The sequence below is a fragment of the Sinohyriopsis cumingii genome, chromosome 12, assembly GCF_028554795.1.
Source record: "Sinohyriopsis cumingii isolate HCF-2022 chromosome 12, ASM2855479v2, whole genome shotgun sequence".
Lineage (NCBI taxonomy): Eukaryota > Metazoa > Mollusca > Bivalvia > Unionida > Unionidae > Sinohyriopsis > Sinohyriopsis cumingii.
In genome coordinates, this window is record NC_142972.1 from 9,257,623 (window position 1) to 9,285,088 (window position 27,466).

Here is a 27,466-nt window from a genome sequence, read left to right on the forward strand (position 1 = left end):
ATCGATAGTTCATTGTGACTACCAAGACCAAGCAAACAAGATGAATCATTTGAAAGAGACATCGTTCAAGTTTGGGGATTGTAAAAAAGTTTTACCTTCCCATAGTGTGACTAATATTGGATGGATAAGACCCATGCATTGCGACGGAAAATGTCCGGAAGGAAACTGCAAGTGTCCATGCGGTTATCATTGTAATTGCGATACGGAGTTTGCAGACTAGTGTGATTGTGAGCCTTGCGATGTGAACAATGCTGTATGCTGTGACCTTAGTGATGCCATAAAGCATCATGGGAACTTTGTTCTCACTAACCCTATTATGGAAAGTGATGCTGTGCTTGTCAAACCTGATGGATGCAAAAGTGATGCTACTCGTCTTCTTGGACACTTTACTAGGTTTCATTGTAACTGTGGATGTCAACTTTCACGTCTACCACCCTATGGATGTTATCCAACCCTAAGCAAACTCCTGTTGATGTTCACCCTACCCTCATCGAAATGAACCTGTAAAAGACAAATATTCGTTCCCTGTGCATTTGTCTGCATAATGCAACTCTGAAAATCGTTTTCAATCGTTCAAAGGAAAATGGCCTAAGTATATGGGAGGACCAACCCCCGAAGAATTAGCCAGAGCCAGATTTATCTACTTGGGTGAAGGGGATAAAGTCAAGTGCTTCAGTTGCAGAGTGTCACTTCACCACTGGGAACCACAAGATTTGGCCTACCTGGAACATGCTCGACGATCTTCCAGTTGTCACTATTTACCTTTAGTGAGACAATAATTTTGAATGGATACTTTACAAGAGAACATTCGTGCTTTGCCTGTGGAGTTGAGAGAACGCGTTTACCGAGAACTGGTCAAAATACAAGTCAAATGTAAAGAACAATTGCATCCATTACGTCACCGGTGTTTCAACCTCTGGTACCTGAATGCTATAAGAGGACCGATTCATGAGAAAGTGCTCCATTGGTCAGACCTTCATCAACTACCTCTTGGTTCAAAGGATTGGATTGTTATTGATGATTATATTTCTTACACTGTAAACTTACTGCATCAAATTCCAGAGGAAGAAGAGTTAAAGGAATACCAACATCTTTTACAGAATGTCACCTTTGTGAAAGAGGAAACTTCTGAACAAACTGTAATGTGCAAATTAGTGACTAAACCATTTAGATTCGACACTGGAGTAAAACCATGTCTGTGTAGACAGTATACAAAACCACTTAGCCTATATAGGAAACGAGCTTCATAAAAGTTATAGTGAAAAGCCAAAGTGTAAGCCATTTTAAGAAATGACCAAATGAAATGAACATAAATATTTCTGAACAAAACAGATAAGGAACTTAATGGAAACTATCTACATTATTAATGTGAAGTTAAACAAAAGTTACCTACACGTGTAAGGCAAAAACAAGTGTTTAAAGAAAAAGATATAACAATTGTTAATGTTTCCACAGCTATTTGTATGATTAAATAGCAAATCGTATTCTAATTAGAATAAATTTTGAAAAAGGCATTAACAGTACAAAGCGATAGTAGCGGTAACACTAACTCTCATTGAAAAATTCAAATTAAGCATGAAAAAAACTGATCACAAGAAGATCAGCTTACCTAAAAAGCTTGCGCAGTGTTGCCTGGTATAGTTGGATGTGCAATAAGCTGATTTTTAAAATTTACCGGGAAACTTATTTTTTAAATTACTATTTTCATTTCTGCATTATGTCGGTTTTTCTCTGCAATTATCTAAAAGCTATATTTGTATTATCGACAAAACATCATGCATTAGCTATCTAGTTAATTTATTTTCAAACTCAAATTGCACTGTCTTCTGCAACATATTTACTCTAACTACTGCTTGCTTATATATTGCATGATTCACATCTGTTAAATCATTAGGACTGTTAGTTGTTAGTATTGTTGTTAGTATTGTTGTTTGTATTGTTGTGTTGTCCACATAGGCCGTACAAACCGTTTCTTGTTCTAGTTTTATAACCTGATATCCTGCATTCTGACAAATTGTTGAAAACTGTTTAACTGCTGCTGATAGTATATATTTAATGAAATTGATTTTTACATATCAATGATTTTTAGTATAAATGAATCGGAAGTTTACTTGTAGATTGTTAATAAACCCGGTTATAATATTCATGTCTATCAACAGAACACCGTGCAATAAAAATACAATCGCCATTAACTGTAATGTGAAATCTAATCTAATTGTTAAAAGTGAAATATAATCTTGAAAGCTTTATGTGATGTTTTCATCTCAGTTATAACCTTCTTCACACTAAATTTAATACATAAATGTTTTAGACTTGAAATATAGAACCATACTGTTTAATATATTTTATTATCTATTTGCCCATCTAAAACTGATACTAAATAATATCAAATGCTCAGATTTAGACTTGTAATTCCTTCATTTGTTAGTCCAATCATATTTTAAAGAAATAAAATGTCAGCATATGGATTCTTCTGGTATTATTGTGTTCCCGTCAAATAGATATATCGTTCGATGTTCGGTAAATACTGGGTTTTTGATGTCTGTAATAGATGCCACAATCTGCAATCATTCTAGTCCCTCCTTTCCTCCAATCATAATGTGGTGATCAAAAATAATACCGTTTTTGCATATTATTTCAATTCTTTCAAGAATTATCATGTTGTCTGTTGGATCAACGGCTTTACCGTATTGTGATTGTACTTAGCATTCAGAGAGCATTTTTCGTTTTTGAAATTGGTTTGAAACCTGTATATTATTGTAGCAAACTCAGTTGTACTTCTGATAAATGCTAGCAAGACATACAGTTTAACCAATTTTATCAAAATTTCATATCACATAGTACCCTGTATTGAACGACTGAATCGTCGCTGGCGAATTTAGTAGTGTCTCCTTTGGCAGTATTCATTGGCTTCTTTTTGAAATAGTCATGCTTTGTATTTCTTCAATCTTTTCTTGTTAAATTCAGTTGCTATTCCTTGGTCATTTAGTAGTTACTCGTGAGTATATTTAGATCATCATAGTTAATTCATACAAACTGTATGTTAAATTTAAAATTAATGTTTATTGAAAATGCGGTTGGTTCTGTTTTATTCCATTTAACTCTTAAATGTCAGTGGAGCTTTTCGTAAAGTTTTCAAGATTACTTACCCAGATTTAACAACCGATGTATTTGATTTTATTTCATACACTTTTTGAAAGCTACAAGCCCAGTCTTTTCATAAACTTTTAACTTTTACATACTGCTTTAATCAGCCCAGGTACTTTTCCATATAAAGGTAAGGCTGATGGTCTAGGTGACCCATTCTTTTGTCCCATAACATTCTGCGCCAACTGCCCTAAGTGTCGACATTTACAAAGCATTGGTCCATGCTTTTATTTCATGAATTGTTGACGACCACCACTGTCCCTGGTATTTTTCTTCCACCTACTTAGGGTTTTCCTTCCTAACATGTTGATGTCAACTGGCCTAAATTTTAATGATTACTGATATGGGTCTTTTTCATACATTTGTGAAGACCAATGGAATAGTTTGGTTTTTCTTCATACAAAATGCAAGGATCACTGGCCCAGGTTTCTCAAACAAATTCAAAGGCTATTGATTTATGTGACCAAGTGTGGCAGCCGCTAGTCCATTATTTTCTCATAAACACTTAACAACCACTGACAAAAGTTCTTCATAATAGTCTGATGATCAGTCGGGGTTTTCTCACAAAAAATGACAACTACTGAGCTAGGATTTTTTCAAAACATTTCTGACGAATGCTGACCATGTCATTCAGATAATGTTGATGCCCAGTGAACCAGGTTTCCTCATACAGATTAGCTGACCACTGGACACAATTATCGTCCATAAAATTTAAAAAAGCGGTGGCCTACTTGTTTTCATAAAATGTTAACGTCCACTACCCAGGTTCTCTGTGGCCCTGACGTCTTATTCATACAACTTAGGCGACCACTGGCCCCGACTGTTCTCAAAAGAATATAATGACTGCTGCTCAGATCGTTTCATATAATGTTGACAAACACTTACCCAGGTTGTCCTCTGGCCTAATTTATTCATACAATTTTGAAAACTACATACCATTTCAAAGTACATTTTTCTACTACAAGCTTTAGGTGAGTCAGGGTTTGCTTCCATAAATGATGATTCCACCGGCCAGATCATTTAAAAAGATATTTGGCGACCAATTGGAAAAGTTTTTCTTTATAAAATTCTAAACGCCTATGGCCCATGTCTGCAACTAAAACTCTGGGAGCCAATGATCCAAATTAATGTTTTATAACATTTTTATGACTAGTGACCTAGGCCTTTTCTTTTCAATTTTAAGACAAATGACGCAGATGTTCCATGTCTGTTCATCATTTGCTCAAGAGGAGTGCACAGGTATTTTAGTAGCATTCGGAGGACCGATATCCAGGGTATTTTAGTAGCATTTGGAGGACCGATATCCAGGGTGATGACCAGAGGCTGCGGTGAAGATCAAAGGTTAGGGGGAAAAGTAAAAAGTTAAGTTGCCCAGGATTTGTAATCCGCATACTACTTATTAAATATACAATAAATGCAGCAATACTTCATTATTTTCACATTTTGAATCATGTATTATGTCTTTATAATTGTTGTGAACTCCTATTACTTTATTACAAGCACTTTATAATTTAAGTCTGATTGTGAGACAATCTCGGATTAATGCCATTTTGGTCATTTTAGAGATGTTGTAAATCATATTATTATACCGCAATTTATAGAAAGGTAAGCACAATTACCACAACCAATCAATCATAGCGATAAACTACAATTTAATAAATACTCTTATCCTGTTTTGATAAATGGTTTCACAGACTTTCTTTCATCAGTAATTCTGCTACAAATGCATGATTGTCTTGGGTGCACGTGATCAAAAGCAAAACGTCAAGATGCATCAATAAATAACCTTTACAGCATGTTTCTCTTTTGTAATCTAACTTAATATCCATTACTTGCATAATCTTGTGGATAATAACTCAATTGTTGCTTACAGCGGTACAAAAAATACTACATTATAGTATAGTTACTACCGATTTCAAAATGGGATCTTTTAATTGTAAGAATTAGAAAATGCTCTCTCTCTCTCTCTTGCAAACAAAAAAAGGTTTAAAAAGGTTAAAACAGATTTATAAGGAAATTAAAATTGTTGCAAGTTGTCACAGCTACTTACCAATAGGGCATTTGCACATACCCCCTGATAACTCTGTGGAGCATTGTATTGGAGTCCACAATATGTTCACATACATGTAAGCACACATATATCGGTGATTAATCATTACTGCACCTGAAATATATTTTTTTTAGAAACAGCATGATTAAAGAATAAACAAAACTTCCACCGTATTTTTCATGTGGATACAAAAAATATGATTACAATATAAATACTTCAACGATTGCCTTAACATGCATAAAGTTTCTAAACATCTAAAGCACTGGAAGATATGAACGTCATTACTCAGTGCAGAAAACTGAGCAGTTAAAATAAATGGAGAAATTTTAAATTTTGTAATTACCAGCAATTAAAACGTAAAACTTACCATTTCATATTGTGCTACAATAAAGACCTGCGCATAAGAGGTCTGCAGACTGGACTTGAACAAGTATGCGTGCATACAAACCTTTTGTCCCAAGACGATTATGTACTTACTTTGAAGGATGTTCCTTTTCTGTCTTGTAAAGCTGATAGACACGTGTTGATATCAAAGTGGTTTAGGACCAATAGCGCCTACTTTTTAAAATAGGATAAACACTGTTCGTCTCCACTTGTTTACATATGGCCAACTTCTCAAAAAAAAGTCATGTCTTAGTAGAACACTAACATAACTAACTGAATTAATGATCAAGATAATGGTCGGTTTGCAGGAAAGTAAGTCCGTAAACCAGTATTAAATATTTGTTTCTCTGGCAATGTATTGAAAGCATGGAATTGGGATGAAATTAATATAAATTAACGGTATGGTACGGCACGGCACGGCACAGCCAGGCCAGGCAAGGTATGGTACGGTAGGTAGGTAGGTGCATATGTGCGTACTTTAATAAGGTTTTAGAAACTGTATCGTATAATTTAGATCATGTTCAACTTAGATACTGCCTGTTTTGAGAAAGTAGCGACCGTGTTTTACTGCCTGTTTTGAGAAAGTAGCGACCGTCATTTAAAACACTGACAATAAATAATAGCGTCTTTTAAGATACTCTGAAACAGTCCATAAGAGTAAAGAAAACAGTGTAAAGTCACTAACAGAGTTAAATACTGACCATTTAAATATTTTGATATTGCAACAGGGTTATTGCACAACATATGAGAAGATGATACAACTAACTAAATTTAAAAAAGTTGATCCAATATAATATAAATGATTCACTGATTAATTGAATTTACAGCTCAATCATACTGACATCTGTTATCCACAATGTACACTCCACTCTCCTCCAACTACCACAACCGACCCATGAAACCATGAGGCCACTTCATGCTACTGAAAATCCCCAATATTGTTGATACCGGGGAATTAATGGAAGTGAGAAAATGATTGCAATGTACTAGTGAAAAATTACAATGACACATAATTTGCTGTTTATTGCACCAATAAATGAAAAATTAAATTTTGTGTGATCTAGACAAATACACAGATTTGTATCGGGCAAAAATTACAACACAACTTGAATATCCCATCAAATTTATTAGATCACTGTGCATAGCGATTTATCAAGCCATATAGCGGACTAGTGAAAAATAGAGCTGGATTAAAAACCGCATGGTAGCTCAGTATGTGAAATAAAAAATTTAATTAACCAATTGAACGGCAAAACATTTTATGTTAATTGGGAAGCACTTATAACTGCAAAGCGACTAAAACGATGTTCAAATTTGTTGAAATAAAAGTGCCTGTCCGAGATTGTCATTGTATTTTGTTCAGACTGAAGTTACAAAATGAATAAAATAACACCCACAGAAATCGATAATTCCAACTAAAAGTCAGAGATATTATTGTAAAAACATCCCTACAAGCTCTAAGACATGAAAGGCAAGGAGTGAGAGAGCATGTTTTACGATCAAGAGTTATCACGCATACAGAGCCCAAATGATTCTGAAGCCAAGAAAATGAAAGGAAACTTCTGTCTACTAAAAAAATGGAAAACAAATGTGATAATTTGATTTAAATTTCTTGACATCATACAGTGACAACACCACCTTGTTTACGTTGGTGTTGTACATCTGGTGATTGTATGCCGGGTGTAAATCCATCAACCTGTAATTTAAAATGTGACTGATTATAATCAATCTTAGTACATCTAATAGTGCAGATTAGTTTTGTCATTCACAGTCATTATTCGATTGTAAATATTCTTCCATTGTTATTAGTCTAGTATTAATATAGGTTTTTTTCTTCTTTTGTAATGAGCAATGTAGAAACCCTTGAAAATTCCGGGAGCGCTTACTGTCGATTGAGGTATATCAGTCTCGTCCATAAGAGTGTCACAACATTTTACCATACTTCACGTGACTGTACATTTTCTGTGTAGACAAGACTACAAAGGGAGCCTGTATTATTTATGAGAAGCATAATTTTATCATCGTATTCGCTTTTAAATATAGTGTAACGTTATATGTACATCAGCCATTTCGACAGCTCTAGCATCGTAAAACAGGCATTGTTGATTTGGATCCTGATTAACAGCAATCTATCATTAATGTCTGTCCTCTTGACAACAGATATATATCTCTTGACAACAGATATATATCTCTTGAAAACATATATATATATATATCTCTTGACAACATATATATATCTTGACAACAGATATATATCTCTTGACAACTGTAACTCTTGCTTATATTTCCCTGGGATTCTCCATTTATTTCTCAATCACGAAATTATTCATGAATTTCAATAAATATGATTTAAGTCAGCTTTTTGATTCCAACCAAATCTAAAGTCTTAGTGTGATTTAAGTCACTGTACCTATTCAAACAAGACAACTCTGTGTATCTTTAGACTGCTAAAACCAAATCTAAAGTCTATGTGTGATTTAAGTCACTGTAGCTATTTAAACATGATAACTTGGTGTATCTTTAGACTGCTAAAACCAAATACAGATAAAGAGCAAGGTTTCTGTTATGTATCTTATGGCTGATTTTGTTCCCATAGTAGATTTGGTCCAAAGACTACACTTGCAATGATTTTTTAATTTCTTAGCTAGTGGGATGCATCATTTTCATCTGGTATATGTTCTCTTGAGCAAGGGCTAGTTCTTGAAATGGAAGAAAAACGTGTTGGTATCTCTAATGTCAGTTCTAAATTCCATGCAGTTTCGCTAACAAGTTAAAATAGTTTTCTCAACCTACATCATATAAGTATCATTTCCCGATATGAAGCGTTTACGTAACTTAATCCCAAGTTGTTAATTGAACAGGATTCCATTATGGAAGAGAGGCAGAATTGGATAAAGTAGTTTATTCTAAGAGATCTGATCACTGGTTGTAACATTAGCATGGAATGTTCTGTTTAAAATATCTGAGTCATTTGTAAGTGTTTTATGTTTTTTTTTAAAAGGCTAAAATTACTATGTGCATACCCTAATCAAAACTGATTATTAAAGTATTTTTCTGGAAACCCAGGTTTAAGTGCATTTAACTTGATAAAATGCCATGAAAAGCCTAATTTTGACTGTTTAGAAAGTATGTTGCTTACTTGCTGGATTCATTTAAGTACAGGAGTCGCAGACTATTTTAATTGAAATATCTGTAAAGAGAATATATGTATAGTATTTACACTGTATCAATGATACAGCATGATACATTTTTTATTATATAACTATCATCAATTGTATGCAAAATGTCGAACGTAGTACCTACAAACTTTACCCACAGGAAGGTAACATTCATTGTCACCACACCAAAAGCAGAGTCCACGCTGGAATACTTTTCATATGTGACAGTATTTTGGCTGCATTCATACACTGTATGTCCCTCGTTTCATGCTGCTCTTTATGGGAGGCATACATAACACGAGTAACTTCCAAGAGTCTTTCTGCTCGACCTCGACTGTATCATTCATACATATGGTGCCTAATGTGTCATCCTTTCAAGAAACGTATTTAATATTCTGTCACAAAACTCTCTGATTTCCTTTTCATTGCTAGCTCTTGGTGGATACTCTGATGTGGGGCACATATTTCCATAATAAATGATATATATATGGAGTACATTTACCTAGCTATTTACTTGACTTAATGTTTCTTTTTATTACAATGTAATTAATATATAAGCACATCAAACTGTAAATTAAGTGGCACTTCTTAGGTAAAGACTACCAGTGAAACAGCAGAAGGCTGCTTGTGCTCAAAAACGATCCAGGCAACTTATAACTGTTATGATCTCAAAAAGACGTGTATCATCCAAAAGTATTGCCAGGTTTGTCTTGTATATATCATCATCAAATGAAAATATATTTATTTTAAGAGACATTATCAGCATTTCCTATGGTAAATCAAGTATGTGTCTGTGCCTTTTATATACTTCCTCTTGGTAAAACATCTCACTAGTTAGTTTTTGGTTGGTTGACAACAATCTTGTATTAGCATTCTTTCTATTCTAATTTGAAAGCATACCTCAACTGTATGTTTAAACATGCTGCTGTAAATATCTCTGTGATATGGTCTTAGCATATATAGGAATAAATATGCAATCATCCAACAATGTAAGAGTGTAAAATCAACGCATTTGATTTAGCTCCAGCAATATATAGTTGAAATGAGCAATCTGTGCAACGTTTGTCTGGAGCATGTCTACATACTATTTGGCTTGACAATGTTAACATTACAATATTTCAGTACTCAAAAGTTCAATAGTATTTGCGTTTCAGTAGTATGCAGGCAGTCTCTGCTGTCATGCACCCACATTGGGTTGTACATGGATGTGGGGAAGCGTACATATTAAATAAAATATAGCAATACCAGGGGAAGCCATACTTGAATAAATCAGTGAATTAGTTTTGCTTTATTTTAAATTAAATAGACCATATCTTGCTGTCACATAGGAGTAAAACACAAAACCATAATTTGATTGGTATGCCGGTCACAAAGTCGGCTAAAATTGGCTGCTATTACTAATTATTCACAATATGGTCAATACCCTTAATGTCAGCTTGGAATTTTCTTCTTCGATTTTTTCCCATCATTTTTCTCAGTGCTTTCAACTTATTTTGTTGGTGTATATACATGATTCCGATTATTCCAGCATTATACAATTGTTGTTTTCCTGTCTGGATATAAATGCCGTGAAGTACATACCTTTAATTGTCTGGAATGTTTCCACTCACTTAAATCGTTAAGCAAATGTGTTGTGCTGTAGGTCATCTAGTGCACAAAATGGCCTCTTTTCTCCAGTGTTTTCATCCATGACTACATAAATGACTTGACTGCCTTATCCTTATATTACCCATTACTAGTAATGTCTGTTGTTTATAAGGATATCAAATACGACTTCTTCATCAGAGAGGATGAAAGTAGCTAATTTACCTTCACTCCAGTTTGAATATGTCACAGTTGTACCATCATTCCACATCCAGTTGACACCATCATTTTTTAGGCCTATATATATCACACCTGGTCCGCGACTGCAAACAATAAGAGTAACATAGCAAAACGCACTAATACCTAGCCCTTCTGATTGATTCTTCTGCTTTCTTTACAGTAAGTGCTGCTTCTTGCTATTTGTAATGCTAATATTGGTAAAACCGCTCGCACAAAAATGTGGATAATCGCAGAATCTATAATATTTAACACTTGAGGAATGAAAACAGTTTAAAAATAGAAACTGAATGAATGGATGAATTGAAAACTAAATTAATATTCTCAATGATCACAATGATAATTTATATATATATATATATATATATATATATATATATATATATATATATATATATATATAATTACGACTCTATGGTAATAAAAAAAGAGTGAAAGTGAGAGTGTGAAGCAGCAAGCATTGTAAAATTCAACAGAAACTTTATTTCCTCGAATACAAAGTGAAAATATAAAATCATTAATTTACAGTATTGCAAATTCAATCCCAAATAAATGGAGCCTTATGGATACAAGTACTAATAATTAAATAAAATTTAATGGAGATCCAAACTTAATCCAATGCTAGAAGCGTTGATTTTCCAGTTTGCCTCTGAAATGGTTGTCAGCAGCTTTTTGTTTCATCACAATAATACAATCCAAGAATATATCATTTTTTCTAATTTCACTCTAAATTCATGTCTCTATTTCCAGGAATGTCATTTTATGAGCATTTTTTTTATTTCCAGTAAATACATAATTTAAATAATTAAATTCCAGCCAAAATGGACTACTGGACACAATAATGCAATTGATTCTGCTCATATCTTCAAGCATGACTGAAAACTTTCTAGAAACTGCTTTTGTTGGCTACAGTCCTCTACCTGACCTCGGGTCACAATAATAATTTGCTTTTGAAACAAACCACTATTACCTAGTGGAAAATAACCTTCTAGAATGTTCCTAATGTTTACAAAATATAATCTTAGTTATAATTATTATATTATGAAATACGGTAAAAGAAAGTCATTTAGTTTAGGACAAGATAATAATCCTAATAGTTAACCAATATTCATAGAAAACAATTTGCTATTTATTAGTTCTTTCCAGAATAAAAGCAATCAATGATTAAGGTCAAGTGGAAAATGAATTTAACTTTGGACAAGGTCCACGTCCAAGATGTAATTTCCCATACTGTAAAATAATATATATATATATATATATATAGAGAGAGAGAGAGATTAACACCTTAACCCCTAGCGACAACTTAACGGGGCAGTAGGTAGTAGCCTACTGCTGAGCTCTGTAGCGTCAAGGTCATGCAAGATACACTAAAGTGGGTGGTTTATAGAAAGGTAGACAGATGTAGCTCTACAATGATACCAAATAATCTGGAATATCTAGTTGCACAACAAAATACAGATAGAAAAACCTCATTTTTTGAACCCGACTTTTTTAATGCAAAATTCACCTGTGGTCAGAATCTCATTTTGTGTCCGGATTTTAGACTTTTTGGTCTCAGATCTAAGGTCTCACTGGATAGTTTCGTATTTTGACACCCCCCCAAATTTTTAAGGTAAAAGGCATGAACCTAATTATCACAAGCCTAGCATTTATAAATTCACACATAAGCTAAATCTATAATGTGGTTCAGATTTACTTTGAGTTAGGCTTGGAAATAGGTTGGCTTGTTGGTGACTGCCTGTCACAGTTAGATTTGCATTGGAGATCAAATGCGTAACTTGGGCTGCAAATGAGCTGTCGACTTGGCTTACGTATTTATGTGTGTTTGCTACAGAGGTAAATATCTAAAAATCTAGATGGTTGAGGGGTGATGAAAAGTATGCTAATTTGTTATAGTACTAGTGAACTTTATTCATGCATAAGGCACATACTGATTCTTTTAGCTGCCTTGTCACAGAAAAATATTCAAAATAGCTATTTCTTGTCAAAAATGAATGTAAAATTTAGGGGTTGGTGGCAGTGTTGGTTCAGTATAAAAACCACCAGTTGCATCAGGAATTAACCTGATTACTGCAGTCAAAATCTCACATGTATGCTTTCTACAAAAATCATTAGTTTGTTTTTATTTGTAACTTCAGTGTAAAATTATTCTCATTTTCTGTAATTGGTCATCGTCGGATGAAAATTCACCAGATAAACTGTCCAGTGAGACCTTAAGGCAAACTGGTATGAACTGTAAACAGACAGATGAGACTTTGCAAAAAGTAGGATAAGATGGGCATTTTGGAATAAATAGTGGTCTCCATACGAAAATAATGGTTCCGTTTAGCAAAAAAGAATTTTTTTACCCATCTGCTCATGCGCGAGTCAAATCGCCAACGAAAAACGATGTTTCTAACACAACTAGGCAGTATGTTATTGAAAGATGACCGGGGATTTGGTGTTTTCGAGTCTATTCAGAAATAGCTTTCAAAATGTGTTTCCTACTCGATTTTCAGGCAAAAATGGCAAAAACCTCCAAGGGTTAATGTGTTAAACAAGTGTTTGGTGATGTGTATGTAAGAGCAATATATACAAAATTTATATGTGGCAAAATACATCCTATTCCACACTAAAAGCATTTGTTATAAACAATATTCTAGCCCTTCTGAAGAAATATGTATACAAATTTTCTAGTAACCCATCCTCTTGCATTGAATATTTTTTTTTTAAAAAAAAATATTGATAATGGATCTAAATAATATAAACCAAAAAATCAGGACTTTGCAAAACATACTGCAGATAATGTGGAAAGTGGATTTTTATGTATGTGCATACGGTCTATTTTATGATCTTTAGAGTATAAAATTCCATGGATCTAGAACTTGATGCTTAGTAAGACCTATCACTTATGGTATCTTGCGACATATTGTCATAAGGTATACTGTATATAATGAGAGAACTGATCAATTATAGTCAATCCTTTCTTGGAGTCATTCGTAAGTTTTGTATTCTTGTTGTAACATCAAGTTTGCACACAAATTTTATTTTATAGTTAGATGTTATTTAAAAGGAAGAATATTTGTTTTGATTACTCTGTGGAAACAGAAAGTGCTCTGTGGACTATAATATTATTTTGGAAATACTGTCATGTATTTAAAGGAGTTCTGGACTTTGCCATTTTGATAACGTCTTGAATCGTGGCAGGCCAGCACATTTCTGGATCTGAAATTAACACTGAACATGTATTCTTTTATTCTTTTGGACCTTGACAGAAAATTTTTAGGATTTTGTTGGATTCAATTAAATTTATATTACTATAATTTCCTCTCAAATTTTCATTTCGTAAGATATTCGACTGGAGCCAGTCAATCAAATGTGGCAGAGGGAAAAGACTGTGCTTGATTCTGGATAGAGCAGGTATCCAATAAAGGTTACAGGGCATTAGAGATGTGTTCAGTTTTTGCACTCTAAGGATGATCCCGGCAGCCATATTTTTGAATTTTTAAGTTTATGTAGTAGATCTTGAGATGATCCAGACAGAAGTGAATTACAATTGTCCAGCCATGAATGTACTAAGGAAAACACAAGTGTGTTAGTGGCATCAACCGAAAAAAATTGTGACTGGATCTAATGCCTCTCTGCCTCAGATATGCACCTTTGGATATGACCATTACATGTTTGGATATGACCATTACATTAATGAGAATGTACTGTCAACAGCGACACTATGTTTCGTACCGCCTATGAAAATATGACTAAAATAAAAAAATCTCGAGTCTTATCTGTTATGTATTTGAGGAATAAATATATCAAAATGAGATATAAATATGACACATTGTTTCGACTCGGCAATACACTGTTACAAAAGATATTTCAAAACTTAGTTTCGTCCAGCAAAGTTATGACAGTGAAATAAAAGATTATGTGATTAAAAATTATGAAAACAAGTAAAGCAAACATGGCGGGAGAAGACCTGTAATCAAAACTGCACGTGGAACGTAACCAAACGTAGATCATGAAATAAATGTCAAAGACTTTATATTTAAGCATATGGTTGCAATAGATGCAATTTACTCTTTGAAAGGTATAAATACGTTAATCTTATTACCCTTTTCTGCATTTTCATTTTCCTGCCTAAAATGAACCTGAAAATGGCAGTTTTAGTATTGCGATTATATGTATAATGGCATATTCAGCTAATATGAAAACAATCTTTATTACTCTTCTTAGAGCCAGCTTTTTTTTGTCTTCCATTGATGTGATCAGTAACACCGCTGCTTTGTTGAGTGACGTATGCACATATTTGGCAATAGTTTTCAGTGCTTGTTTAATTTTATCAACTTTGTCAACAAATAACAAACATTTTCCTCAACCATCTCCTACATTTATACTGTATATTTTTTTAAATGTTACTTTCAATTTTTTTAATAGTAGTGGTATTTGCAAGTCCATATTGCCCAGAAGTCACCTAAAGTGTTAAGATTATTAAAACCTTTTTTGCATAATCCAGTTTATAATGATCATAGAATTTTTTTTGTTTCTGCTCAGTTCCGTGACGAAGAAAAACAAGCTGGAATGAACCCTTTTGTTCATTAGTATTGTAACAGATGTTCTGTGACGAAAAAACCCAGATAGAATGAACTCTTTTTATCCCACTCCATAAACACAACAAATTTGTCAACCAAAAGGAAAAAGAAAAAAGAAACAAAATTCTGTACTCAGAGATGAAAGAATGGATGTAGGAACATAGCAAATACTCAACTATTGTTATACTTTGTTCTATTTTAGCATGAATAACCTTCAACTTCTGGCAACCTTTTGACTTTCATATTTATGTTGCTAATATTTTCTTTGTTACTTTCTGAAACAGTTAAATGTCCACCATAGCATTACTTACGTGACTATCGAATACAGAAAAGCATTTTCTTCAGCGGTCTTTGCTGTAGCTAAGGTACCTCCGTAACTCTGACAATACCTCTCCGAATTAGTATAGTCCTTCGCTCGATAAAAGAACATCTTATAAAGCGCTCCATTGTATTTCTTCCATCCATTGAGCAGAAAGTTATCTATAGAAATGGAAGAATATTAAATCCTCCGAAAAATACACTAGTAATTTTTTTTCATTGACATACTGATTTTTAAATTTATGAAATGGTTGAGATGTGCCTGTTTGTATAAACAGCAACAATAATGACTTTATTCAACAACAATAACTACAAAATTTTTTTTCTCGGATAAATATCTAATAAACTTAAGGCAGTAAAAAGACATAAGCTGTCAATTAACACAATGTTGCTCGCCCAAGTGCATTTTTAAACCGCATATACGATTTTCGGCGAGAGACGAATCACATTAAAAATGCTTTATTATTATTATCAATATTAAAATGATATGCCATTTCAAATCTTTTAAATCAAGTACGTTCGTACTTTAATCTGTTTGTTTCTTGTATTTTTCACAGCCAGGTTTGTTGGTGAAAGGAAACGCTTAAGTAAGACACATCAGGACATCTTAATACCACTTAAGTAAGACACATTAGGAAATCTTAATACCACTTAAGTAAGACACATTAGGAAATCTTAATACCACTTAAGTACGACACATTAGGAAATCTTAATACACTTAAGTAAGACACATTAGGAAATCTTAATACCACTTAAGTAAGACACATTAGGAAATCTTAATACCACTTAAGTAAGACACATTAGGAAATCTTAATACCACTAATCAATATAAGTAAAGCTTCAAGAAACGTCACATTGTTTTGTGTGATTTAGCGTATAACTAAATTCAGCAATACAATGTCTAAATTGGAAAAGACATGTTCTATTCCATATCAGCATTATGTGAGATCTGTCTGACTTACGAAACATTTAGTATGAATTCCGAAACATTCAATATATTCAACAATTGCACACAGGTAGCTCAAACCAGTGAAATAATAACTTAATGCATTTCGCATGATCAAATTCACATATAAAGACCTAGGATTAAAGCCCCGCCTCCAACCCAAACCCCAATTGCCGGAGCTATGTGCACGCCACAACGAATGTTCAAAAGTCAGTGTTTCGAAATCGCCAAGGCTAGCCAAAGCATGCATCATTGGTAACACTGTACGTTGTAATCAAACGCATATACTGCTTTGACCACATTTATTCACACAATTACAAAAGAGATGACACAAATGCACAATGAAGGAAGACAATAAAACATCATAACAATACATTATTTATATGACAGGCGTTTACCTGACGATGTATTTACCTTCTGTGTTATCCTTTGCATAGACTCATCGTTAAGTAATGACGCCTTGCACATAAACCGAGAGAAGAAATATTTAGGTGATTTGATTGGTACCTGTACATAAGAGTTGTGTTGTTTACCAAATGATTTTGCTGTAACAACTAACCTTTGATTTTTTCGAGAAAAATTAAGCAGCAAATTTTTGTGTCATGTATTTGCTACAGATAAGGGTAAAGTAAATAATACCTGTATCATTGCACCATGACGCCACTTGGATAAATTGAATTAAAAAAAGCAGTATCCACATTACGCTTCCACACTTCATTTCTTCATCTGACTAGTACTCATCAAAGATTGCAGCTGAAACAATTATATAATTAAAAATGGGCAAATGAAGCATTATTTTACAGCACAAAGAATAGTGACGTTTTTAACACACTTGATGACCTCTGTGAAAATGATAGGTTGAGGAAAATAGTCTCAAATTATATACGAACATATCAAATCGGAGAAAATTCAAAATAATCAGACAGTCAAATGTTTCCAGAGTAAAAGTATAGATAATGCGCACCATTACTTTTGGGTTATTAACAGAATGATATTTAGGTGTGAAAATATAAATAGGAAACATATACGAATAAGATGGAAAAATGTTCCTTCGTTCACGTAACTAACCGTGCTGTTTTTGTAATGTTCCATATTCTTCAACTGAACCATCCTTCCTGTTTAAATCATAAGTGTATCTTATATATATTTTATAAATATTAATGAAAACATAAGTTCAAAACTAAAAGAAGTTGGTTAACAATTTGAAAGGACACTGTGATTATTCGCAAAAGGTTAAGAAGTTAAGCCCTACATTTTGTAGGGGTCACAGTGGACAGGGCTGTGCAGAGTTCATTCATTCTGTCAATACACATTTGCTTGTAGTCAGTCTTAGCTGCGATGGAAATGCAAATATATGTATTTGTAAAAAAAAAACATAACATGTACGTATAGTATGAAGGGTGTATCTTTAAAATACCAATCATTGTATAAACATTGTTTCCTTTCAATGAAAAATGTATACATCTCGTGGTATATCAATGGTACAACGTACATACTATACACATGTTCTATATATCAGATGTCGAAGTTACATCTCGTGGTATAGCAATGGTACAACGTACATACTATACACATGTTCGATATATCAGATGTCGAAGTTACATCTCGTGGTATAGCAATGGTACATGTTCTATATATCAGATGTCGAAGTTACATCTCGTGGTATAGCAATGGTACAACGTACATACTATACACATGTTCTATATATAGATGTCGAAGTTACATCTCGTGGTATAGCAATGGTACAACGTACATACTATACACATGTTCTATATATCAGATGTCGAAGTAATTCTTTTTCAGAGCCTGCCTATTTTCCTTCAACACAAAATGGTAGAAAAATGCAGCAATAAATCAATCGCTTTACAGACTTTAATATGTATTCCAAGTCAGATATGAAAAATATTGATACAGCTTTAAAAAGATCTGTTGATATTCAGATACGAAAAGCTTTGGAGGATAATATGTAGGACACCAATTCCCATCCTGGTCCTAACAGACTGATGTTGTACAAGTTGGAATCAATTCTGGAAATTATTTGTCTCTAATACGATACAAATGCATTATAATCAACAGAACAATCAGATAATGATAAGCTGAGAAATAACTTCACTTTTTGTATGACTACATCAATTTGGAGAGAATCGTTAACATAGAAGCAAATTCAACTTTAAGGAATCTCATATGCAAGTTAAAAGTTGATATTGTGTAACACTGGTAGAAAAAGTATATAGCTAGGTATCCAATGATAAAACATTTTCCAAAATCAACGAAGGATGTCTTTGATTGACAATAAAAGTACATAACGCTTTGTAACGTAAGGGAGAAATGGCGCTAAACCCAAAATACTAACAACAACAGAATGTGGTTACTCTCTGATAACAACATTATATATAAGATCCCAAATCACTTATCTTTCTTTTATTCTTTTCAAACTTTCTTGTCTCTTTTTCTTTCATGAATGGATAATATTTTATTTCACTCCCACATATTCTCACTAACAAAAAATTCTTGCTATGCCAAATATGTTGGACAGTCACTAGGCTCGTAAAATTTACTGTTCTTGTTCATGTCATTTTAAACGTTTTCTGGATCAAAATGAATGCATCAAGAATCTGTATTATTTATTTTTTAAAAATCCATTATATCACCATATTTGTTTTTAATTCGTTGTAAAGCTTTAAGATTTGTCTAACACTAAATTCAACGCAGGTTGGTGTGGATAATGTACTTTTCTCGCCTTATTACACTAACATTAATTACAAGATGCTAATTGTTTTCTTTGTAAATACTATATATTTTGGCATTTTAAAATTCACTTTCAACTGTATATATTTTAATGTTGTGTTTAATTTGTCTGACACAACTTTTTCCCCGACAATAAAAGGATCGTTATTGAAGATAATACTTAAGTGTTTGGGAATCTGGAAACATGCTTATAATATGCAACCAGTCTAACTATTACCAGCACTTTCAAACATATCTCTTCTACGCATCTATTTCATTCATCATTTCCCCATCTAAAGTCATGTACCGGCCTGTTATGGTCTACTAATCTAGAGTTCTAGAATCGATGACCATATTACTTTGGTTGTGTCTCATTGAGCTCTCCATCAATAGTTTTGATTGCGGTTTTCATTTGCTTTGAATGTATCATTTTCTTGCACATATCTGTCTAGTATCAATCTAACTGTACAGCGAAATACAATCTCAGTTATTTAAATCATCGTAATCTGCTAAACGTTCTAACTGACCTGAACTGAACGCTGTATTTAAAAGTTGTGATACGTTTTGGATCTATCTAAAATTCGCATTGCATAAACTATGAATATGCCCTCTCTTCATACCTTTTAAAGTCACAGTAGTTGAAAACTTCATCTGCAAATACGTTTTCAACACAAATGTGACATGCTACTGTTATTTTAAGTCTTATATTAGTCTTCAAATACCATAGGTTTTGCAATTTTCAGTTCCAATTCTACGTTAAGTAGTCTGCAAGACTACGCAATCAGTTATAGCTGAATGCAATCAGTGCCTCTGTAAATAATTGTCAGTAATATGTGTGAACTGACGTGACTCAGATACATAACTCGGATATAATGTGTATATTTTCCAGAATATTATAAAGATCATGAAGTTACGTTAAACTATAAGATGAGAGAGAGAGAGAGAGAGAGAGAGAGAGAGCAATCACGAGTTAGTTATCAAACAATATTTATGACGAGGATTTTTTGTTTTACATATCTTTTTTATGTTTTTGATAATGACAATATTCATTCGGATTAATATCCACAAGAAATGACATGAATTGGTTTTCGTGTCCTATACATAAATTAAATTTTAGTTTTTTCTCCTATAAAAAAATGGTAATTTTAATTCCAATGTCAGTATCTCTAGAAAAAAATAATATCAGTAACTGATGATCTGGTTGTTATAATATTGAGGTGATCACAATCACAAACACATAATAACTATCACTAGTATCAGTATCACCCATAATGTCCGAGTCTAACATCGAAAATACATTACACTCAAACAGTAACATTTTTGTTCAGTGCAAATAGTTTAATAAACGACAACACACCTGTATAACATGCTTCGTCGGGATAAATGTCCGCTTTTTCATAAACGAAGTTTTCGTATGTTTTAGAACTCAATGTCGTATTGTTGCCATTTATTACATATTTTACGTACGCACGTGCCGGTAAGAGCCCCAATTCTTGAGGTCTTGGGTTACCTTTATAAGATTTAATTTGGTTTTTTAGGCAAATATTCTCACACATTTAATATTATTTTCGCAAAATGGTCTCAAAAAGTTTTTGAAAAGTAGTTGTAGGTCAGCGTATATATTCGTAAATTCAGATTTACTGCGTTTTGTAATGTCTCGTTTATTTCCGCTTAATATTTTCTTATAACACCTAGTGTCATTTCAGCTGAATATAAAATGTTGACCTTTCAACCATGAATAAATTCAAATGTAATAACGTCAATATGTTTCATATATAAGCAGACAAGGTTTATGGGGTAATGTGGTTGCCATTTTTATAAAATCTTAATGTTGATCGCCAGCGCCATCTACCCACGCCCTCCAATGATGTATTAATGGTGTGATGGTGGATGGAAATTTAGTGTGTAATTTATTTGAAGTAGTTTTTTTAATATACGATTTCGCTAATTTCGGACTTATTTACACTGAAATTTAAAGTTACCCCCCCCCCCACATAAAGTGTTTACTTGAGCTCTGTTTATGTCAAACCATTTTTTACCGGTCAGCGCACGCGTCCACTAGCATTCATGTGCACCCATCCTCATTCTCCAGAGGAGGCCCTGCTTCCTGTAACAGCACATGCTCTACACACTCTTGTCGCATCCTATTATTTTCCCTTCTTGTGAAGGAAGTGCAACTTCTTGTTTATCTTCAACTCTTTCCTCTATATCTGATAGTCCTGTCCCTCCATCATCTTTTGTTAGAGGAAACGCTGCTTTTTCCAGCAACCAAACCATAATATCTGCTTCAGAAAGATGTATCGTTACTACCGAAGGACCCTGCAGCAGACCCCTTGTCCTCCCTCCAGTACCATCGACGAAAGACGAACTCCACAAATATATCCAGTGGATTAAGAAAGGTCAAGAGAAGTTAACGGAAGCAATGCAAACGGCCATAACGCGTTTAGCGACCATAGAGGGAGAGAACAAAGTCGCCAAGGAAAGAGACGCCCGAAGGTTGCTGGAGCAGGACAACAGACGTATGCGAGCTGCACTATCCCAGAAAGACTTCCATGACTATTCCCGGCTGAATGTCTTTGTCCCCAGAGATGAAGTAGTCGAGTTTGAGGAAAGACCAGATGGAACCATCAGAGCTGTCGAGCGATTGAAGACAGGGGCACTACCACCATGGTATCCTGTGAAACCATACACCGCTGTCCAGGAGGAATGAACCAACGACCTCAGGACCAAAGCTTAAATCCAAATACTGTCAAGATTCTCCTGTCTATGAATTTTAAAAATGATCGTTATTTTTATCCCCCCCCAAAAAAAATGGACTGACTATAAAGTTTTACATAGATATTAATTATTTTAACGTCTCAAACCAACCTAAAGTTATTCAGTATTGTTGAAGATCGTGCTGTTATTTTAGTAGATTTCTTTTAAAATAGTGCTGTACTGAAATTAGTCATGATGTCATATTTTAAAGTGAAGTTTAAAAAAAACCCCTGTGTTTTGACAAATTCTTTGAAGTAAACCTATGTGAACGTCATTCTCTCAATTATAGTGTGATAGTTGTATGTGGTAAAAATGGATAAAGATAGTTTACATGTGATCTATGTGCATCCCTTTTGATCATGCAAATTTGAATGTTATCAATGCTGTAACTTCCCACGCACGTTAGTTTAATGTGAATGAAATAACAGTTTGCATCTTGAAATGATATGATTACTCTCTTAGACGCAATGTGCGGAGCACATTGTGTTTAAGAGGGGGGAATGTGATGGTGGATGGAAATTTAGTGTGTAATTTACCTGTTTTTTAATACATGAAGCAGCAGGGGGGGGGGGAACAGACCAAAACTAAATAGAAAAATAACTGTTCTACAACAATTATTCCTTGATAGAACCCTATTTTGATGAAATAAACCCTTCTACGGTCTTACATAAAAACACGCGTAAAATGCTTCGCATTTCCGAGCGCGTTAACGCGCCAAGAAATAATTTACGCTGCAAAAATTGTATCGAGGCCGACGCGATATCGTGTCCGCGGGTCGTGCAGGTTTATTGTCACAAATCCGTGAGGGGTTCTTTGGGCGCGACTAAAGAAATTTTTGAATTTATTTATGTCCATGTCACCACTACACCAGGTTTGATGAATATTTCTCAGTGTGTGAACATCAACTCCATTAAACACAGCAAGAAGATTACAGTTATCCCTGATTACTTTAGGAATTTGTGTGTAACGCTGAGTAACATAAATGACATCAGTGTTTTTATGACGTCCCCGTGAGAATATTCTCGCAGGATTTTTTTGTTTATCCAGCATTACATCATCGTACACTACTAGGTTATTTATTTCACCGTCAAGGTCTTCCACAGACGGAGCTTCTTCAATATCAGTTATAAATTCAACTACGTCTTCGTCACTCAGCGCTCGTGCACTCTCATTAAAATCTTTTATTACATCATAGCATCGCTGATCATCTACAGATGGTGCTACCAAATACAGTTTGTCCCACTTCATCCACTTCATAATCAGGTTCAACAACAACTGTGTTTTACCCGATCCTGACGGTCCTATAATAATCATCCGGATCGAGTTTGGTAGCACTGAATTATGCTTGATTGGCTCCCTTCGCCGCGTCGCAGAAAAATCTGTAATTTCCATTTGTATACAAAGAATAATAATTATGGATCTATATTGTGTGAAGTGTAAGGCTCGAACCCCTACAAATGATCTAACAACAGTTACAACAAAAAATAACAGACTAGCAACTTCAGGTACGTGTACTCAATGCGGCACAAAAAAATTTAGATTTCAAAAAAAAAGCTTGACAAAGTCAGCGGAGGTGACATCGCAGCCGCGTTCGGACGACTTCCAGGTACCCCTTGGAGTAAATATCCCGGAGAAAAACATCTTCCAGGATACAACTACTGTGGTCCCGGGACTCGTCTAGATATCAGACTTGATGAACAATCTAAACCAAAACCCGGCGAGTATCCGATAAACGCTATCGACGCAGCGTGTCACATACATGATATTGCTTATCGAAGTAAAGATCTGCAAGACAGACATATCGCGGATGTAAAATTAATTCATGCACTCGGCGCTATAAAAAATAAATCATTTAAGGAATCACTCGCTAATTGGTTAATAAGATCAGCGATGAAATCTAAATTAGTAATCGGGGCTGGATAATTAAATAAAAATGCAAGCGATTTATTATTCCCCAATCGGATACTGGAGAGGTAACTCAGCAATTAATAAACTCGCCAACGCGGCATCAGTAACACGCGAGGTTGCCAAAAATTGGCTGTCAAAACAAGCAGTGTGGCAAATCTACCTACCACCGCCGAAACAAATCAACTTTGCACATTTTGATGTTAGTGTCCCCAATGAAGTTCATCAGGCTGACATACTATTTCTGCCTCATGATACTATCCGTGGCCGAACATACAAATACGCGTTAACAGTAGTTGATGTTGCCAGTAGATACAAGGAAGCAGAACCGTTAGCGACTAAAACAGCATCCGAAGTCGCCTCTGCGTTTTCGCGAATTTATCAACGAGGACTCGGACCACAAGGTGGTCTACGATGGCCCCGATTATTACAAGTTGATCCTGGCAAGGAATTTCAGGGCGCGGTATCATCGTTGACAGCCCAGCATAACGTTACCGTGCGACGAGGACACACTGAAATTCATCGCGATCAGGCAATTGTTGAGCGGTTTAATAGAACACTCGCTGAGAGATTATTTGGATACCAGTACGCGAGAGAATTCATTTACGATACACGATCTCGTGAATGGGTTGCAAGACTGCCAAACGTGATCCACGCACTGAATAATGAAATTACTAGATCAATCAATATGAAACCTGTAAATGCAATCACAAAAAAATATATACCCGGCGTCGCACGTGGACAACAGCTAGCGTCCCCGTTGCTGGGTAATGTCATCGTTAGGTATTTATATGAACCTGGTGAACTAGAAGGAGGAAAAAAAAGAGCAACTGATCCCACGTGGAGTATTACTACACATAAGATATCTAGCATAACCAGATCAACTGGGAGAAACGCAATTTACAGATTAGATTCGACAGCTCCTCAACGCGGATTTAAACGCGAACAACTTCAGGTGATCCCCGCGGATACGCAATTACCACCCCGATCACTAAAGTGATTTACACTAAAGTGATCCGCGAAAGTGATCCACACTTAAATAACTGCAGCAGCACCTCTGCGTCGGTTACACTCAAGACAGGTCAACATTACATTTTTACGTGTGTGACCACGATTACTATCTATTCTATCTACGGTAAATTGTCTTGGGTCGTTTTTCGAATACTGCCATAATAATAAACAATTACAACTCGCGCAGTGATTATTCTGACGCTCACGTAGCGATAACACAAATTCAACATCCAGGTTAAATTCTCTATTATTTTTTTTGTCGCTTTGTCGGTAACTGTTTAATTTTTTTCCTATTTGATCTTTTTGTGTTAACGTGTTCGCGGCTGACTTCGTTGACGTATCTAATACAATCCTTCGCAACTGATCCATCCTTCTTACCCTGGACACGGCCAAGTAAACTAAATTTGACCATTCGATGCGGTCATCAACAATCCAAACAGTTGTATCAGAAATAGTTAATCCTTGTGCGGAATGAATTGTCATAGCATATCCTAGTGTCCACGGTGATTTACTCATCGCTAATGCATCTTCGACCGCATCGACGTTAACTGTTACTATATCATTCAATACTAAATTTTGTTTCTCTGGCTGGGACTGAGTCCCACGTCCTGGAATATTAACGTCGATATTTTGCAATCGTGTGTCATCTGGTCTATAACATAACGGAACTTCCCGCGTTGGAAATTTCTGCTGATGTAACTGAAATAGTCGCCGCTGAAGTGTATCCCTGACGGATTTTCTACTTGCGACAATTAAATCATCTGGTTTCCACGCTGTTAAGAAGTTACTGAATGAAGTCCTAGGAATTACCTTGCGCATTATTCCACATTGGATTTCATTGGTTTGTAGTCTAATCAGCTTTTTAAATTTTTTTAATTTGTCATCAATTGCTCTAATGTCATCACACATTTCCTCGTAATAATCAACAAATCCTCGTAACCATTCATGAGGGGATTCGCCGACAAATGGTGGTGGTTGACCGTGATCGCCGCACATCACTATTGCGGTATTTTTCGTTAACAACCAATCAAGGAACGGTCGTAATATATCTAGTGACACAGTGTCTATCTCATCCCAGATGATTTTCTCAGGAATATATTTTGTCCCCATCCGATCAGGTGTCCACGTCCCACCACTGTATTTGAAAAAGCCGTGCCACGTAGAGGCCTTTACACCGCGTTGTGTCATTTCTCTGGCAAGTCTGTGTGTTGGTGTTAGCACAATCATATCAACGCCGCGAAATAATTCGATTGCACGAGTTGTTTTACCGCATCCTCCTGGCCCATTCAGATAAACTGTTCTGTGTCTAGCAATTGGATCGCACACAGAAGGCAACAACGAAGGTAACAAAGATACGGGTAAAGATTTACGATATTCATCTTTGATTTTAACATCAGCTGATTCACAGTACTCGTGTAATTCCTCCTGCTTTACTCGCCAAGTCGCCCATTCATCCGATATTGGTAAATCTAACGCGATTAATTCTTCCTCGGTGATGTAAAACGAATCAGTCGCAACCCGTACCGCATTAGGAACTCTGTTGACCATCGACAATAAATTCATAGAAACATAAGCTAACATAAAAGATCTTAAATGGGTGTACTGGGCTGAATCACCGTCGAGATAAGTAACAACCGTGCCTAATCGCGTTCCACGCAGTAGTATATCCTCGCGAGAACAAAACGTATCTTTCGCAGTAGTATCAGCGATAATAAACTTTAATTCTTCCTCGTCCATAATTAAGCGACTATGATGTCGTTTATGATCAAACGCTCCTCCCTGAGTAAATTTACCTATTAATCTTCGGCCGAGATCTTTGCAGTTGCGTTCATCACTTTTCCACGCGTGCCATTCCTCGTCGGGTGCATCATCATCGGGTTGTGACGGAGTTGGTAACCAAACCGAAGTTTGTTTTGTGTAGCAAATAATGGCTTCACTGACAATAACGGATATTAATATTTTTTTGTCAATCATAAAATATAACAGAGGAAGCGGTGCCCATTTCTTTTCAGAAAAATGTCTGCCAAACCAAACGTAATTAATAGGATGTAACCGCGTTGCAAATTCGAATGATTCCACGCGAGCAAATCCCGTCAAGTCGAAATCAGGTAATGGTCCGTTAATAGCTACCCGTGCCATTAAATTTGTGGGGTGTCCAAACCGTGTAAAATATTCAGCGCATTCACCACCGCCAAGAAAACTTCCGGGATAACACGCAATCATATCCACTGATACCATTTCGTTGACGTTAAACGGTTTATTCCACAAACCACCGTGACCGTACTCAACGCAACTCAGCTGGATATCTTCACGAAACGGAGTCGGAGTTGGTTTCCAATTATTTTTTTGTCGTGCCGTGTGTGCGACAACACCTGGAATAGTAAAACAACAAGTTAGCAATTTTTTGTCAGCGTCATCAGTTGGATATCTTTCCGCGAGCGCGCTCATCTCCGTGTGCAACTCCTCGGTTCTATATATTTCTCCGTTTGGTTTCACGAACTGGTCATAACTACCAATTTCAGAACTTTTAAATAACCACACAGACACGGGATCGGTTTTACTCATTTGATAAATACAATCGAACATATCTCCGGAATAATACCTTACGACGCGATCTCGCGGAAATATTTTAACTGAGTCCGTCCACGCGTGGCTGTTATGGTCAAAAATTGTT

General features: G+C 35.1%; 1 protein-coding gene across 2 annotated transcripts in view; it reads right to left on the reverse strand.

Annotated features, from left to right (window-relative positions):
* LOC149785985 (uncharacterized) overlaps positions 1-27,466 on the reverse strand; it is a 104,650-nt gene that overhangs the window by 52,447 nt on the left and 24,737 nt on the right. For both annotated transcript variants that reach the window (XR_016424852.1, XM_089976251.1), the window contains exons 2-5: positions 17,032-17,145; positions 15,440-15,608; positions 10,549-10,646; positions 5,198-5,311 (exon numbers count right to left, since the gene is read on the reverse strand). Coding sequence is in view for 1 of the 2 variants with exons in the window: in XM_089976251.1 (XP_089832377.1) it covers positions 5,198-5,311; positions 10,549-10,646; positions 15,440-15,608; positions 17,032-17,110 (460 nt within the window). In the remaining variant the exon portion in view is untranslated. The remainder of the gene's footprint in view (positions 1-5,197; positions 5,312-10,548; positions 10,647-15,439; positions 15,609-17,031; positions 17,146-27,466) is intronic.